Source organism: Schistocerca serialis, chromosome 4 (assembly GCF_023864345.2).
Source record: "Schistocerca serialis cubense isolate TAMUIC-IGC-003099 chromosome 4, iqSchSeri2.2, whole genome shotgun sequence".
Taxonomy (NCBI): domain Eukaryota; kingdom Metazoa; phylum Arthropoda; class Insecta; order Orthoptera; family Acrididae; genus Schistocerca; species Schistocerca serialis.
This window is the reverse complement of record NC_064641.1, coordinates 799,794,194-799,810,169: the sequence shown is the minus strand read 5'-3', so window position 1 is coordinate 799,810,169 and position 15,976 is coordinate 799,794,194. Positions and strand designations below refer to the sequence as shown.

The window sequence follows — 15,976 nt, the reverse complement described above, 5'->3', positions numbered from 1 at the left end:
CCAGTCATGGCCAAGAAGGATAATTCAGAACCTATACGGCAAAGTAAGCTACAGTTGCTGCAGGAACAAGGTTCCAGGCGGCAGAAAAGATGAATTTACTTACCTCCGCGTCATCCCTTAAGTGAGAATGATTCATAATATTTAATGCAATCACAAAAAATACATCGAGTGGATTTACCAGGATAATTACGAACCACCCCAGGAAGTAAATCGACAGCCTCATAGTTGCCAAACGTTTTCTAAAAATGTTGCCAACTCGATTAGACTAGCCACAGGGAGAATACGTTTGCTTTGGTGATGCGTTTTCTTCGTTGGGGAAGCTTGCGCCAGCTGCCAACGCATTGCCTGAGAGTAGAAATACCTAGTAGTAACCAATAAGTTTTGTGCGCATTTCTGTAACTACGATTTAGGTCTAAAGTGTAGTTTCGAATAACATTCAGATGCACCGACTGCAATTCGTACATCATAAATAAAGAGCAGGGGAAATTATTTCGGCGGTTCTCCTCTAGTTGCTGTCATAGCTATTTTTGTTTTTCTGCCTTAAGCGAACTGCTAACTAACGAAGATACTCATTCACCGGAAGCGAATCGCTTTATTGGCGTCAGAAGTCACTATTAACACTATGAGTAAATTTCTATAATTTAATATTATTTACTTGGGAACAGCTTTCCTTGTGAATGCTTGCACTGGCACCATCTTTAATACATAGTAACACAAATTAGAAAGACAATGCAACAGCTATTACAAAGCGCGAACATCCACAAACAAATTTCAATAGCTACGAATAACATACAGTTTCAAATCATAAAACCAGTCTCTGTAAGGAAATTTTTAACAATGACAAAAAAATAGTACCCAACAGCCGCAGAAAGACAGTTAAACTTGTTAATAATTGTAGTGCAAATTCGATTCCAGTTATTGATGGGTAACACTCGTTTCACAACACTTCCCGCATTCGCGACGTCAATTTGACGTTACACGCAATATTGACGACAGCCTGATCGATTATCGTTTTTGTGACAAGGAAGATTATGAATGATTGTGCTCTTCGTTTCCCTTGTAGCAATTTAAGGTTAGAAATAATTCAAAATCCAAGATCGGTTAAATACTGTTTGCTGGATAACCGGTTTCAGCACACTAAAAGTGCCATCATCATATCTGAATGCAGCTTAACATTTATAAACCATTTGGATATAACGATACATGAGGCAGACCACCTGATGTAAAATCATTGTCACAGAAATAAAAAATAAAAATCAACTGCTCTCATGATCATTCTGTTCCATCAGATATACAAAACCGAAGTCACAAGATAAAACTACACTCCTGGAAATGGAAAAAAGAACACATTGACACCGGTGTGTCAGACCCACCATACTTGCTCCGGACACTGCGAGAGGGCTGTACAAGCAATGATCACACGCACGGCACAGCGGACACACCAGGAACCGCGGTGTTGGCCGTCGAATGGCGCTAGCTGCGCAGCATTTGTGCACCGCCGCCGTCAGTGTCAGCCAGTTTGCCGTGGCATACGGAGCTCCATCGCAGTCTTTAACACTGGTAGCATGCCGCGACAGCGTGGACGTGAACCGTATGTGCAGCTGACAGACTTTGAGCGAGGGCGTATAGTGGGCACGCGGGAGGCCGGGTGGACGTACCGCCGAATTGCTCAACACGTGGGGCGTGAGGTCTCCACAGTACATCGATGTTGTCGCCAGTGGTCGGCGGAAGGTGCAAGTGCCCGTCGACCTGGGACCGGACCGCAGCGGCGCACGGATGCACGCCAAGACCGTAGGATCCTACGCAGTGCCGTAGGGGACCGCACCGCCACTTCCCAGCAAATTAGGGACACTGTTGCTCCTGGGGTATCGGCGAGGACCATTCGCAACCGTCTCCATGAAGCTGGGCTACGGTCCCACACACCGTTAGGCCGTCTTCCGCTCACGCCCCAACATCGTGCAGCCCGCCTCCAGTGGTGTCGCGACAGGCGTGAATGGAGGGACGAATGGAGACGTGTCGTCTTCAACGATGAGAGTCGCTTCTGCCTTGGTGCCAATGATGGTCGTATGCTTGTTTGGCGCCGTGCAGGTGAGCGCCACAATCAGGACTGCATACGACCGAGGCACACAGGGCCAACACCCGGCATCATGGTGTGGGGAGCGATCTCCTACACTGGCCGTACACCACTGGTGATCGTCGAGGGGACACTGAATAGTGCACGGTACATCCAAACCGTCATCGAGCCCATCGTTCTACCATTCCTAGACCGGCAAGGGAACTTGCTGTTCCAACAGGACAATGCACGTCCGCATGTATCCCGTGCCACCCAACGTGCTCTAGAAGGGGTAAGTCAACTACCCTGGCCAGCAAGATCTCCGGATCTGTCCCCCATTGAGCATGTTTGGGACTGGATGAAGCGTCGTCTCACGCGGTCTGCACGTCCAGCACGAACGCTGGTCCAACTGAGCCGCCAGGTGGAAATGGCATGGCAAGCCGTTCCACAGGACTACATCCAGCATCTCTACGATCGTCTCCATGGGAGAATAGCAGCCTGCATTGCTGCGTAAGGTGGATATACACTGTACTAGTGCCGACATTGTGCATGCTCTGTTGCCTGTGTCTATGTGCCTGTGGTTCTGTCAGTGTGATCATGTGATGTATCTGACCCCAGGAATGTGCCAATAAAGTTTCCCCTTCCTGGGACAATGAATTCACGGTGTTCTTATTTCAATTTCCAGGAGTGTATTTGGTACATGACCGCTTGTGACTTCGGTTTTATATATCTGATGGAACAGAATGATCATGAGCGCAGTTGTTTTTTATTTTTTATTTCTATGACAATGATTTTACATCAGCTGGTCTGCCTCATGCATCGTTATATCCAAATGGTTTATAAATGCTAAGCTGCATTCAGATACGATGATGGCACATTTAGTGTGTTGAAGCCAGTTATCCAGTAAACAGTATTTAAGCGATCTTGGCTTTTGAATTATTTCTACAACAGAGTGATCGCCCCACAACACACTATGTTTTCACCGCAAAATGTAAGCTTAGGTTCATGGCTAACCACTCTCTCAGGAATCATCACAAACTCAGCAATAAACAGCGAAATATTTTCAACAAGGAATAATGTGAATGTTACACCTATTCGTTTCACTAGAAGCAGTCTTAGGTTCATGCCTAACCACACACTCGAAAGCGCCACATATTCGGAAGTAAAGAGCCAAATACTTGTCGTATGAAGAACATGAATTTTATTGCTGCTCGTTTCCGTCGCAGCCTCCCTGTTTGGTTCTTGATTAACAACACACTCGGAAACGCTAGATATTTATCTCAACCTACGTTGTCTAATCAGAATAAAATCTAAAGAACATCTAACATCTTATATTAGTTTCATAAGAAGGTACCATAATGTGTCAGCAACACTTACTTGAACAGAAAACTATTTACGTACGGCGAGATATAAACCTATATCTTTTAACTACAGAAATAACGACGTTATCCATTACGCTAACGCTGACTCGTTTGACTATTGTTTCTTGATCTGGTTATCACAGAATTTCTTGAATGCTTATGTAATTGATGCATTATTAAATGACATTTAAAGATAAAGGTGACATGTTTGTGAAAAATTTTGATGTTTCGTTACTTTGGAACGACATACTGCAAATTACAATACTATCGTGTTTCATACTTGATTTGTAAATTAATGACGATAGCAGTTCACATCTGAAGAGCACTCACATATGAACGGACTAACCGTCGATAAATCTTTATGTGAGGTTCAATTATAACAATAATTATAATAAATCATTCCAAGAATGACGTGTTTCTATAAATCTCTTATACGTGTACATGAAGTCTTGTGAGAGGACTGTATCAAACGATAATGAAAGTCGATAGCAGTTCCTGTGGTCGTCGATATTAAGAGTGACGTCAAACTACTGGTGATGCTCTGTCAATAAAAGGGAAAAGCGCATGGTGAATGTGATTTGTAGTTTTCACAGTTGGCGCATTTTGATCGTAGTTGTTTCACTATCTTGCAGTGTGGCAATAAATGTATAATAAAACACATGTTACATTGAAATACCAGTAAGAGTATGATAAACCTGTTTTGTACCGTAATACCCTATATTAACGCATAAAAATCTATAAGTTAGTTCACTGCAGGAACCAAAAAGACTTCATTTTTTAGTTACGAGCACTCTCCTAAAGATCCGTGACTACCATCTGTGCTGTCACGTATAACAGTGTTCACATTTATATGGATCAGCGATATTAATCATGTGTTGCTAGCAAAAAAAGGGAACGATTTTCAACACCAGTTGTATAATAATGCACAAGTTTTCAAATCAATGCTAACGATGTGACTGTAATTATATTGTGCTTTGTATTTATTATAGGTGTACAAGTTGCGAATGTGGAGAGTACGTTTAAGTTTAATAACGGTAAACCCTTATGTAGTATTAAATAAAATTACCGTGTAAATCATTTATTTAAATTATGCATTTACTGAGCTGATGGGGTTCGTAGTCAAAACTTTACTCACATACAATATAAGGCTGTCAAGAACGTTTGTCTGCCATGAACCAACCTTAAATTCAACCCATAGTGTTATCATATCGCAGACTTTAAAACAAGTTCACTGGTAAACTGTGGATTGCACAAGGTGATAAGGATTCTCTTGTTTTAAAGGCCAATGTCGTATCGCAGTTTGAAGAGTCTGGGCACATGTTTAATTCTGTTTAAATAGCACTACCCCCCCCTCCCCCCCCCCCCCCCCCACACACACACACACACACACAGGCGCGCGCGTGATAGCAGGCAGAGAGAGAGAGAAAGAGAGTCGTTGTTTTGGAAGTTGTGTCCCATTTGTCGCTGTCGTAAGATAAATAACCTATATGGAAGTAAATAAACATTCAATACATAGCCACAAAAGAACTTGAAAGGTGGGTTGGGTGCAGCTATTTCGCGACATCTTAACAGAAGTAACCAACTGTCATGTGTAGAGTATATCAAAACGACCGTAAATAATGACTTGTTAAGGACATAAGTGAGATAGTCTCTCACTGACTTCCAATTCTACGGAATCTGACAGTTACTGTGAATTTTGATGACACATAGGTTCTGCCAGAGAGAAGCGCAGCAGTGGTGATGACGAGGCCGTGGGGTCACCTCACGTCCTGGAGATGACAGGTGGCAGGAACCGTCGTTCCAGCAACCATTCGGCGCCACCAAGAGGCCCGCCCCCCAACCGAGGGCGCAGGGCTACTGGAGACCTTGAGAGTGGTGAGTGCATGCGACTAAATGTTCGGAGGCTGCGGATGTAAAAGCCGTACCGGCAGCAGGCGTACCAAGGCATTGTTAGCCGTGTTGCGACAGTCTAGGAATACATGGCGTTCCTACAAACCAAGGAAGAAATACAAAAATTACAACGCAGCTGACAGATTGTAATCAAACTGCATAACGCATTTTTATCTTCTATTTCCAACAGCCCTCTCTCTCATACTCGAATCCGGAAGTTTCTCAAAAGCATATATCGTTCTTTGATAAAGCTTTTCTATTGGACGCCATCCCAGCTTATATTATGTTACACTGTTTCATTTTATTATTTACCTGACGTCCGCGGCTCGTGGTCTTGCGGTAGCGTTCTCGCTTCTCGTGCACGGGGTTCCGGGTTCGATTCCTGGCGGGGTCAGGGATTTTCTCTGCCACAAGATGACAGGGAGTTGTGTGTCTTTTATCATCATTTCATATTCATTCGAAAGTCGCCGTAGTGACGTTAAAGAAAGACCTCGCGAGGGGTCTCCCGGCCATAATGCCATACGCTCATTACTTAACTGACTGTTTTATCTGTAGTATTCTTCACTATTAACTCTTCTTTCAGTCTGTTAACATCAATGTGCTGTGTGTGTTGATGAGACGTTTCAGAAAGCAGCAAACTATAAATGTGGTGGCTATTTATTGTATCTTATTCAATCTGACTTGGAAACCTACTTCAGGGACGACAAAAATGAATTAAAACTGTTTATTAATAAGAAGACTTTTTCTGATTGAGCAGCAGAGGCACGTGGCCCATTGAATTAAACTCAAAGGAAGAATGTACAGTAAAGAGAAACGAACTTCGTTGATAGTTTTATATTGCTTAGAAATTGCTCGTACTGAAATGTGACGTGCTCAGAGATCATACCAATGTGCGAGTAAACTGTAGGGGAGAAGAATCCAGATTACGGCGCCTGTTACTCCTTCCTTAAGCGACTATAATCGAATGTCAGGTGGAATTTGCGTTTATGACCTAAACTCAACCGGTAGTGAAACTGTGCCCCCTCAAACCCCTCTTGAAGCTGTGGCTGTCAGAATAAGGACGTCGCAGGAAATAATTGTCTGCAATGTATAACTTCCTCCAGATCGTGCAATACCCCCGAAATGCCTTCACAAAAGAAGACGAAGTAAATATTCAGCTGCCAACATGAGTAGCGTAGAAGTAAATATCCTCGGAGTTGTGAAGCAACTTAAATCACTTAGTAAAAGCAAGTCTTCAGGTCCAGACTGTATACCAATTAGGTTCTTTTCAGAGTATGCTGATGCATTAGCTCCATACTTAACAATCATATACAACCGTTAGCTCGACGAAAGATCCGCACCCAAAGACTGGAAAGTTGCACAGGTCACACCAATATTCAAGAAAGGCAGTAGTAGTAATCCACTAAATTACAGGCCCACATCGTTAACGTCGATAAGCAGCGGGATTTTGGCAAATATATTGTGTTCGAACATTATGAATTACCTTGAAGAAAACGGTCTATTGACACACAGTCAACATGGGTTTAGAAGACATCGTTCCTGTGAAACACAACTAGGTCTTTATTCACATGAAGTGTTGAGTGCTATTGACAAGGGATTTCAGATCGATTCCGTATTTCTGGATTTCCGGAAGGCTTTTGACACTGTACCACACAAGCGGGTCGTAGTGAAATTACGAGCTTATGGAATATCGTCTCAGTTATATGACTGGATTTGTGATTTCCTGTCAGACAGGTCACAGTTCGTAGTAATTGACGGAAAGTCCTGGAGTAAAACAGAAGTGATTTCTGGCGTTCCCCAAGGTAGTGTTATAGGCCCTTTGCTGTTCCTTATCTGTATAAACGATTTGGGAGACAATCTGCAGATGACGCTGTCGTTTATCGACTAATAAAGTCATCAGAAGATCAAAACAAATTGCAAAACGATTTAGAAAAGATATCTGACTGGTGCGAAAAGTGGCAGTTGAGCTTACACAACGAAAAGTGTGAGGTCATCCACATGAGTGCTAAAAGGAAATCGTTAAAAATCGGTTACACGATAAATCAGTCTAATCTAAAAGCCGTAAATTCAACTAAATACCTAGGTATTCCAATTACGAACAACTTAAATTGGAAGGAACACATAGAAAATGTTGTGCGGAAGGCTAACCAAAGATTGCGTTTTATTGGCAGGACACTTAGAAAATGTAAGCAGACTGCGTACACTACGCTTGTACGTCCTCTTTTAGAATACTGCTGCACGCTGTGGGATCCTTACCAGATAGGGCTGCACGTTTTGTAGTACCGCGAAATATGGGAGAGAGTGTCACAGAAATTATACAGCATTTGGGCTGTAAATCATTAAAAGATAGGCGTTTTTCGTTTCGACTGAATCTTCTCACGTAATTCCAATCACCAACTTTCTCCTCCGAATGCGAAAATATTTTGTTGACACCGACCTACATAGAGAGGAACGATCACCAAGATAAACTAAGTGAAATGAGAGCTCGTACGGAAAGATATAGGTGTTCATTCTTTCCGCGCGCTATAGGGGATTAGAATAATAGAGAATTGTGAAGGTGGTTAGATGAACCCTCTGCGAGGCAGATTTGCAAAGTATCCATGAAGATGGAGATGTAGAAAATTTCACAGCACTTGTGAAACACTTTGTAGAAATTTTTGTCTGCGTACAAGATGGTACTTCATGAAATACATTTTTACCTTCTAGAGACGGCCGTAATCGCTATAATTATTAGTATTGTTTTATTTTTAGACATAAAGAAAACATAGTTCTGACTCTGTACAAAAATAGAAAATATTTTGAGGATGGTAGTTTAGCCAGGCAATCTCAAACAGAGATGATCAGTCGGGGCTTATGATGGATGATGGGGGTAGGTCTAAGGAGACAACTGTAGCCCTTCTCTTTCAAGGGACGATAAAAACATAAAGAGCTCGATCTGCTCTGTTGTTACATCGCACCTATCTTTCCCAAGGGGCGCACTAGATGGACTTTTTTTCAATTTTTTGTCAATTCTGCCTCCTCCCGCACAAGGACGGAAGTTGGGCTGTCAGCAGTTGCAATTCCCCACTTTTCAGCCAAATAAATGATTTTGATTTTCAGATGCCGCTAAAAATAATGGTAAGTCCCGTTGGGTAAAAAACGAAAAGCTGTTTATTGAATTTGTTTAAGGTATTCACACAGAAGAATGAAGTGATGATTCTACGTAGACTGCGAGGGATACCGGTGGGAGTGTCATAAGATCAGTGGAATGTAGCATGGGTTTTATGTCAGGATGCCTCATTGAGGGACTTGGGAGGGTGACGAGAAAAGACGTTCTCGACCAAGCATTGGGATATGTGTTACCTTTTCCTCACAATCCTTATGTGTGATATAAGATAGCAGAAGAATTATCGCATAATCTTCTTCGAGTACAGGTTCCATAAATTTACGCAACAGTGTTTCGCTACACCTAGGTCGCCTTTATTCCAGAGATAACCCATTTAACTACCCGCGCATTTCTGTTAAAATTTGTTGTGGCCTATACTTAGCTATTACGACCCTATGTCTGTTCTGATGTGTACTTGATAAGGATTCCAAAGACTTGAACAGTATACTAGAGCTGGTTGCTTTAGTGTCTTGTATGTAATTTCCTGTACAGATACGTCTCACTTACCCAGAACCCTCCCAATAAATCTAAATCTTTAGTTCGTCTTCCCTAATACTGATTTTACTTTTTATATCGCATCCTAGAATTACCCCTAACTACTTACATGACATCACATGTTCAAAATGTTTACCGCTAATCTTGTAATCTGATACTGTCGTGATTTTTTTCTTTTTCTTATAGACATTATCTTACGTTTGGCCACATTTAAGGACAGCTCCGATTCATTACGCCAAGTGGGCATGTTGTCCTAGGCTTTCTGTAATTCATTACGAGCATCCAGAGACGATGCTTTCCCGAACACAACAGCATCGTCAGGCAAAATTCTTGTAGCGCCGCATATCCTCTCTGATAAATCATTTACACATATTGAAAACATTTGAGGTGCTGTTCGGCTTCCTTGTGGTCATTCTGTGTCACGACGGCGTGTCCAAAAGCAATGGCTCCCAATATTTTATGTGAAAACTCTTAAAGCTTTTTAAATGAAACAAACGTTATTAACATTCTACATCTTCATTCTTCATTTCAACATAGGCAACCTGGCGACGAACACAGTTCTCCCAAGGAGAGACCAGATTCTTGATAACGTCACTTTGTTGATGGAGCCATAACCTCACTTCTGGTTGCACCGCTTCTTCACTATGAAAGTGACGTCCTCGAAGGTGTTATTTAAATTCTTTAAACAGACGAACGTAGGATGGGACAAAGTCTGGACTATATGGAGGACGATCGATGACATTGAAGCCAAGGTGTCGGCTTGTTGCAGACGTATCAGCGCTCGTGTGTGGTCTAGCACTGTCATACGTAAGGGGAAGGTGCTCCATGTGTGGACGACCTCTTAGATTTCGAAACTCGATTACAGCACGCTGTTTCTCACGCCTCGACATAGTAATATTGCACACCGCCATGTTACACAATTCGGAACCCTCTAGCGGCAGAGGACTGCAAATATGTAGATGTGAAGAATAAAGACTCAGCGGAGGAGCGCCTCTGTGGATGTCCAGCGCAGTCATGGACGAAACGTGAGGAACAGGGGAGTTTCTTGGACCATGACCTTACATCCCCAAAGTTTTACCAGCAGCTAAGGATGTACAACGTTAATGACGTTTGTTTTCTTTAGAAAGCTTCAAGAGTTTTCACATAAACAAGTCAGAGGCATTACTTTTCAGCACGCACCCGTACTGTCATTTCTGTAAAACATTCACTGCCCTAATGTAGAATACCCAGACCGTGTGCAGTAACTAAAAAGTGCATCCTAATAGGTGTTATTTCTAATTCGACTGCTTCATTAACTTCGAACTCCGATTTGACTTTTCGCCGCTCTCGGGATACTATTCTGAGATAAATTACGATACATTTCAGCAAACTGAAACAGCACAATGGCTACTACAACGTTACTTCACACTGTATTTTTTTCATACGTTAAGATGATAAAACACAGATTTTGCCTGATGAGTGTTAATGATATGATTGAAACCTGCATGAGAAGGAGTACGTGGATAACAGTTCGGATATTTTTAGCAACCATGGTATGCATTTTCTTGAAGAGTGTCCATTTGAAACTGGTTAGTGCCCCAAAGTGACCTCCAGTACCAAATTAACGATTTCGAGATGCCTCAGGATTTATCCTATCACCCGATCACTTCTTTTATTGAAGTTGTGCAACACATTTCTTTTCTCCCTAGTTCAGTTCATGCCTCCTCATTAGCTATCTGATCTACACGTCTAATCTCCTGCATTCTCCTGTAGCACCACATTACAAGAGGTTCAGTTTTCTCTTGGTCTGAACTGTTTATCGTCCACGTTTGTCTTCCGTACATGGTTGAATTCCAGACAAATACCTTCAGAGAAGAATTTTTAACACTTTTCTTTTCCACAAACGTTTCAATCTGTATTTTATGTTTTCTTTTCTTCTCTCATAGTCAGATATTTTTCTGCCCGCTACTACTTCTAGTGCCTCATTTCAAAATCTACTTTCTTTACAATATTCTGACGTAATTTGATTGAATTCAATTATCCTTGCTTAACTTTTATTCGTGCTCAGCTTAAAACCTCTTTGCGAGATACGGTCTATTTCGTTCAACTGAACTCCCATGACCTTTGCCGTCTTCGTCGAATTACAACTCTTAACGTTTTCGCTTCTCACCCGCAGCCTTAATTTCTTTCTGAGGAACTACAAATCGTAAAGTGTTCATTTCTTCTCCCTGGATTTCAGTTCCTGTTCTTTATTATACCTCTTGAATTAGCTGATAACATAATTATGCGGAAGTTATTTAGACGCCGAGACGTTACGGTGACGCCTGGCATACGTTTCCTGCAGCTGCTGCAGATGGTGGAGTCGGCCAGTGGGACGATGCACAGCAGCCAGTAGCCTTAGAGAGGGAGCGGCGCGCCAGCAACCATTCTGGTCCTCCCAGAGGACCTCCACCCGGCAGGGGCCGCAGGGAACTGGAGAAGGAGGAGCCAGGTAGGATGCAGCTTTGCGTATCCGGACACCACCAAAAACATACGCTTTGCATATCAGGTGCATTGTGCTGCCACCTACTGCCAAGTACTCCAATCAGCGACCTCAGTAGTCAGTAGACATCGTGAGAGAGGAGAATAGGGTGCTCTGCGGAACGTGATCAGGTGATTGAGTGTCACAGGGTGATAGGATATCTGTTGAGAGTTCAGCGAATAATTTCCATTTACTAAAGGGAGGCATAGAGGGTAAAATTCGTAGAGGAAAACAGAGATTGGCATACATTCAAAAAATAAATGAGGACGTAGGTTGCAATTGCTGCTCAGAGATGAAGAGGTTTGGACAGGAGAAGAATTTGTCAGTGGTCTGATGAAGACGTATTCTATTTGTATGTTATTGCCGAGTAACATGTCAGCCGACCAAACAGTGCCGCGTAACTGGTCGCTTTACCCCTATGTGCCCCGAATTCCGCCGCACCAGCGAGTCAAGCTCACGCATTGTTCCGGGTTGTTATGAGAATTGTTAAAAAATTGGTTTTAAGATTTCGATGTTATTGCAAGAGTTATCTTGTTGGACATGACCTTATTAAGAGTATCAGAAATACAACGAATATTAACAAATGTGTATATTGATGGAGTATTCTTATTTCAAAATAGTTGAAGCATATCTCTGGATGATTTGTAATGGATTTCTTATTTATACCACCTTATAAGCAAGAAGACAGCTTGCGAAATGACGTGGGTGTGTATCTATTTAAAACCTCAGTTAATGCGCTTGTGCCATTACAATGGTTGATCTGTGAGTCGTCGTATCATCCAAATGGAAAAACACACATTTTTTGTTCGCTAATGTAGATTGCTTCAGTTCCATCTTTCTAGAAAGCGTCTAATTACGCTAACCATTGTTTCCGATTTAAAAGTAAAAGCCATCAATCTTATCACCGGCAAATTAGTGCTAATCTGGTTTTGTTGTAATTACACCTTCATCGCTCGCAGTTTTTGTCTTCAGGCTGCTCAGATGTATGCACCTTTCATCTAGGAAAGTCCTTGAGATTAAGTTCCTATCTTTTACAACACGTTTTCTTTGAGGAGTTTTTATAGACGTAAAAGACCTACACATATTAGAGAATATGCACCTTCATATGCCAAACTTTTTTCGTGATATTATGCATCTAATAACTTCTTTCAAATGGGATTCACATCCTGTAAAATGTTGTTAATTGTAGCCAGTGTTTTGTTATTCCAATGCCGCCTAGCAACTGTAAGTTCGTTTTCATTGACTGACTTCGGGAGTGTAGTGTTTGGACTAAATTAATCTCACAGTGTGTGATGACAGCTCATAATTTTCAAGCAGATGCGTTTGAATTTTGACATTATGTGCACATTCCTGATACATCTGCACATACTAATGACTTTGATAATATCCACCACGGTCGAAAGCAGCTGATGATGCACGACGTGTAGACTTTTGTGTAATTATTATAGTCAATAACGTAACACTGAATCTACTTAATATTACTCACCCACCCAAGTGGGATGCGTATCATCTGAACTGTGAAATGAATTGTGTCTTCCCCAAACACTCCAACAATATTGTGTTTGTGCGTGTGATTGGATCTTATGGACGCCCAACGGTGAGGTCAGCAGCGCCCTTACACTTGTTAAAGCAAACTTATGTAGTGATGAACTAAAGTTGTTTCACATGTATGCATCCGAAATGACCACACAGTCACTCTATCTCAGATGCACTCTTACATGCACTAAAACATATTAGTAGGGGAGATAGATAATCAAGAAATTAAAACACAGAGAAAGCAAAACACAGAAGAGCCAACAGAAAAGCACAAGGAAATGTGACTGGCTGACATTGTATTCTTGTATAAAATTTATTTATCCGATAGTAAACAGTCATACTAAATAAGAATGTGTTGTTAATTTTCACTATTTTTACAAACCGTGCCATAGCGATTACCCAAAGCAGCTGTTAACAAACATTGCGTATTTATCTGTACGAAAGACTGAACAAAAATCACATCACAGGATGTATACTGTCCAAGACTGGTCGTATGTAAAATCGATAACCGGTCTAAGATTTCCATTCAGTCTCTTGTTGACCAGCCAGGTTTGGCAGTTGAAGATAACAAAAAGAAAGCAAAAGTTTTTAATTTCACCTTCAAGACATCGTTCACGCATGAGAATCGTGCAAACATAATGTCATTTGACCACTGGACAGACTCTCGTATGGACGACATAGTAGTAGGCATCCCTGAAGTAGAGAAACCACTGAAAGATTTGAAAGCAAATAAATCACCAGATCCGGATGGAGTCCCAATGCGAAGAGTACTCTACGGCATTAGCCCATTATCTAGCCTACATTTATCGTGATTCTCTCGTCCGACACAAAGTCCCAAGCGAATGGATAAAAACGCAGGTGCCCGCATCTCGTGGTCGTGCGGTAGCGTTCTCGCTTCCCACGGCCGGGGTCCCGGGTTCGATTCCCGGCGGGGTCAGGGATTTTCTCTGCCTCGTGATGGCTGGGTGTTGTGTGTTGTCCTTAGGTTAGTTCGGTTTAAGTAGTTCTAAGTTCTAGGGGACTGATGACCATAGCTGTTAAGTCCCATAGTGCTCAGAGCCAAAAAAAACGCAGGTGTCTCCAGTGTATAAGAAGGGTAAAAGAGCCGGCCGGAGTGGCCGTGCGGTTCTAGGCGCTACAGTCTGGAACTGAGCGACCTCTACGGTCGCAGGTTCGAATCCTGCCTCGGGCATGGATGTGTGTGATGTCCTTAGGTTAGATAGGTTTAATTAGTTCTAAGTTCTAGGCGACTGATGACCTCAGAAGTTAAGTCACATAGTGCTCACAGCCATTTGAACAATTTGCACCAAGGGTAAAAGAACGGACTCATAAAGTTATAGACCAATACTCCTGTATGTTGCAGAATCCTTGAATACATTCTCAGTTAGAAAGTAATAAACTTCCTTGAAGTTAAGAAGCTCATGTCCGCGAACGCATCCCTCGTGCGAAACTCGGTTTGCCCTTTTCTGACATGATATACTGGGAACTATGGATGAAGGGCAACAGGCAGATTACATACATCTACATTTCCGGAAAGAATTGGACAAGGTGACCCATTGCAGGCTGTTAACGAAGGTACGAGCGTATGAAATAAGTTCACAGATATATGAGTGGCTCAGAGACTTTTTACGTAATAGAACCCAGTATGTTGTACTCGACGGCGAAACAAGGGGAATCTTCAGAAGTGGCCCAGAGAAGTGTGATAGGACTGCTGTTGTTCTCTAGGTACATAAATGATTTGGCGGACAGGGCCAAGCAATTCACAGTCGGCTGCCAGCTTTATTACCGGTAGGTTCGAGCAACAAGTAAGTGTTACGGAGATACTTCGGGAACTCGAATGGGAATCCCTGGAGCGAAGCGGACGTTCTTTTCGTGAAACTCTATCGAGAAAATTTAGAGAACCGACATTTGAAGGTGACTGCCGGGCGATTCTACTGCCGCCAAAATACACTGCGCGTAATGACCACAAAGTTAAGCTTCGAGAAATTTGGGTTCATAGAGAAGCATTTAGTCAGTCGCTTTCCCTGCTCTCTATTTGTGAGTGGAAATGGGAAGGAAATGACTAGTAGTGGTACAAGGTACCCTCCGCCACGTGCTGTACGGTGACCCTCCACCACCATCCGTGCGGTAACTTGCGAAATATCTGCGTAGATGTAGATGTAGATGTAGATGCTTACCGAAGTCTCCCACTGTTATGTCTTCACAGATTTGTGCAAGGAATTATACAATAGGAAAACGGGAACACATAAACCGATAGATTATGTTGCTAATGAGCATCGCTTTTTGCAAAACCCGATATCTGATCCTCAACTTAAAATAAATTTAATTTAACGTTCGTAAACAGATTCACTAACAAAATACTCGCGTATAGTATTCGTGAGTACTTGTCTCTATCTAGGGCTTTCGCCAAATAGCAATAGCGCATTTAAAGAGAACAGTGAAAAAAAAAGGGGAAAAAAGGATTGCCCCATTTGTTGCGCTACCGTTTGGTCCAGAGCGTGGCCGTTACAGAGGTGCTCAGCGACCTCCAGACGGGGTTGTTACAAGAAAGCCGTGGCACATGAGGTATTACAATGCTTTCAGAAAATCGAGAGCCTCATTTCAAGTAACAGATTAAACATAGATCAAAAGAATTTAGAAATTTGTGGTAAGTTGCTATGGGACCCAACTGCTGAGGTCGTCGGTCCCTAGGCTTACACACTACTTAATCTAACTTAAACTAACTTATGCTAAGGACAAAAACATACCCATGTCCGAGGGAGGACTCGAAGATCCGACGGGGGAAGGCGTGCGGACCGAGGCAAGGCGCCCTGGACCGTGGCAAGGCGCGGCTAAACATATATCAGCCGGCATATGTGTTGCTTTGTGATCGCGCGATAAAATTACACAAATCCAGGACTATGTAGAGGACTATCCGCAAGATTTTGTCTTCCACCGGCAGCTTTCGAGCTACCACTACATGCGCATTTGCAGTTTCCTCAGAAAGCTCTTCGTTA

General features: G+C 42.4%; 1 protein-coding gene across 5 annotated transcripts in view; it reads left to right on the top strand.

The window, feature by feature from the left end:
- Positions 1–15,976, top strand: part of LOC126474956 (proline-rich proteoglycan 2-like) — a 90,535-nt gene that overhangs the window by 40,807 nt on the left and 33,752 nt on the right. For 3 of the 5 annotated variants that reach the window (XM_050102478.1, XM_050102480.1, XM_050102476.1), the window contains exons 4-5: positions 5,125–5,289; positions 11,268–11,414. In XM_050102478.1, coding sequence (XP_049958435.1) covers positions 5,125–5,289; positions 11,268–11,414 — 312 coding nt within the window. The remainder of the gene's footprint in view (positions 1–5,124; positions 5,290–11,267; positions 11,415–15,976) is intronic. The other 2 variants (XM_050102477.1, XM_050102479.1) reach the window with 2 other exon arrangements.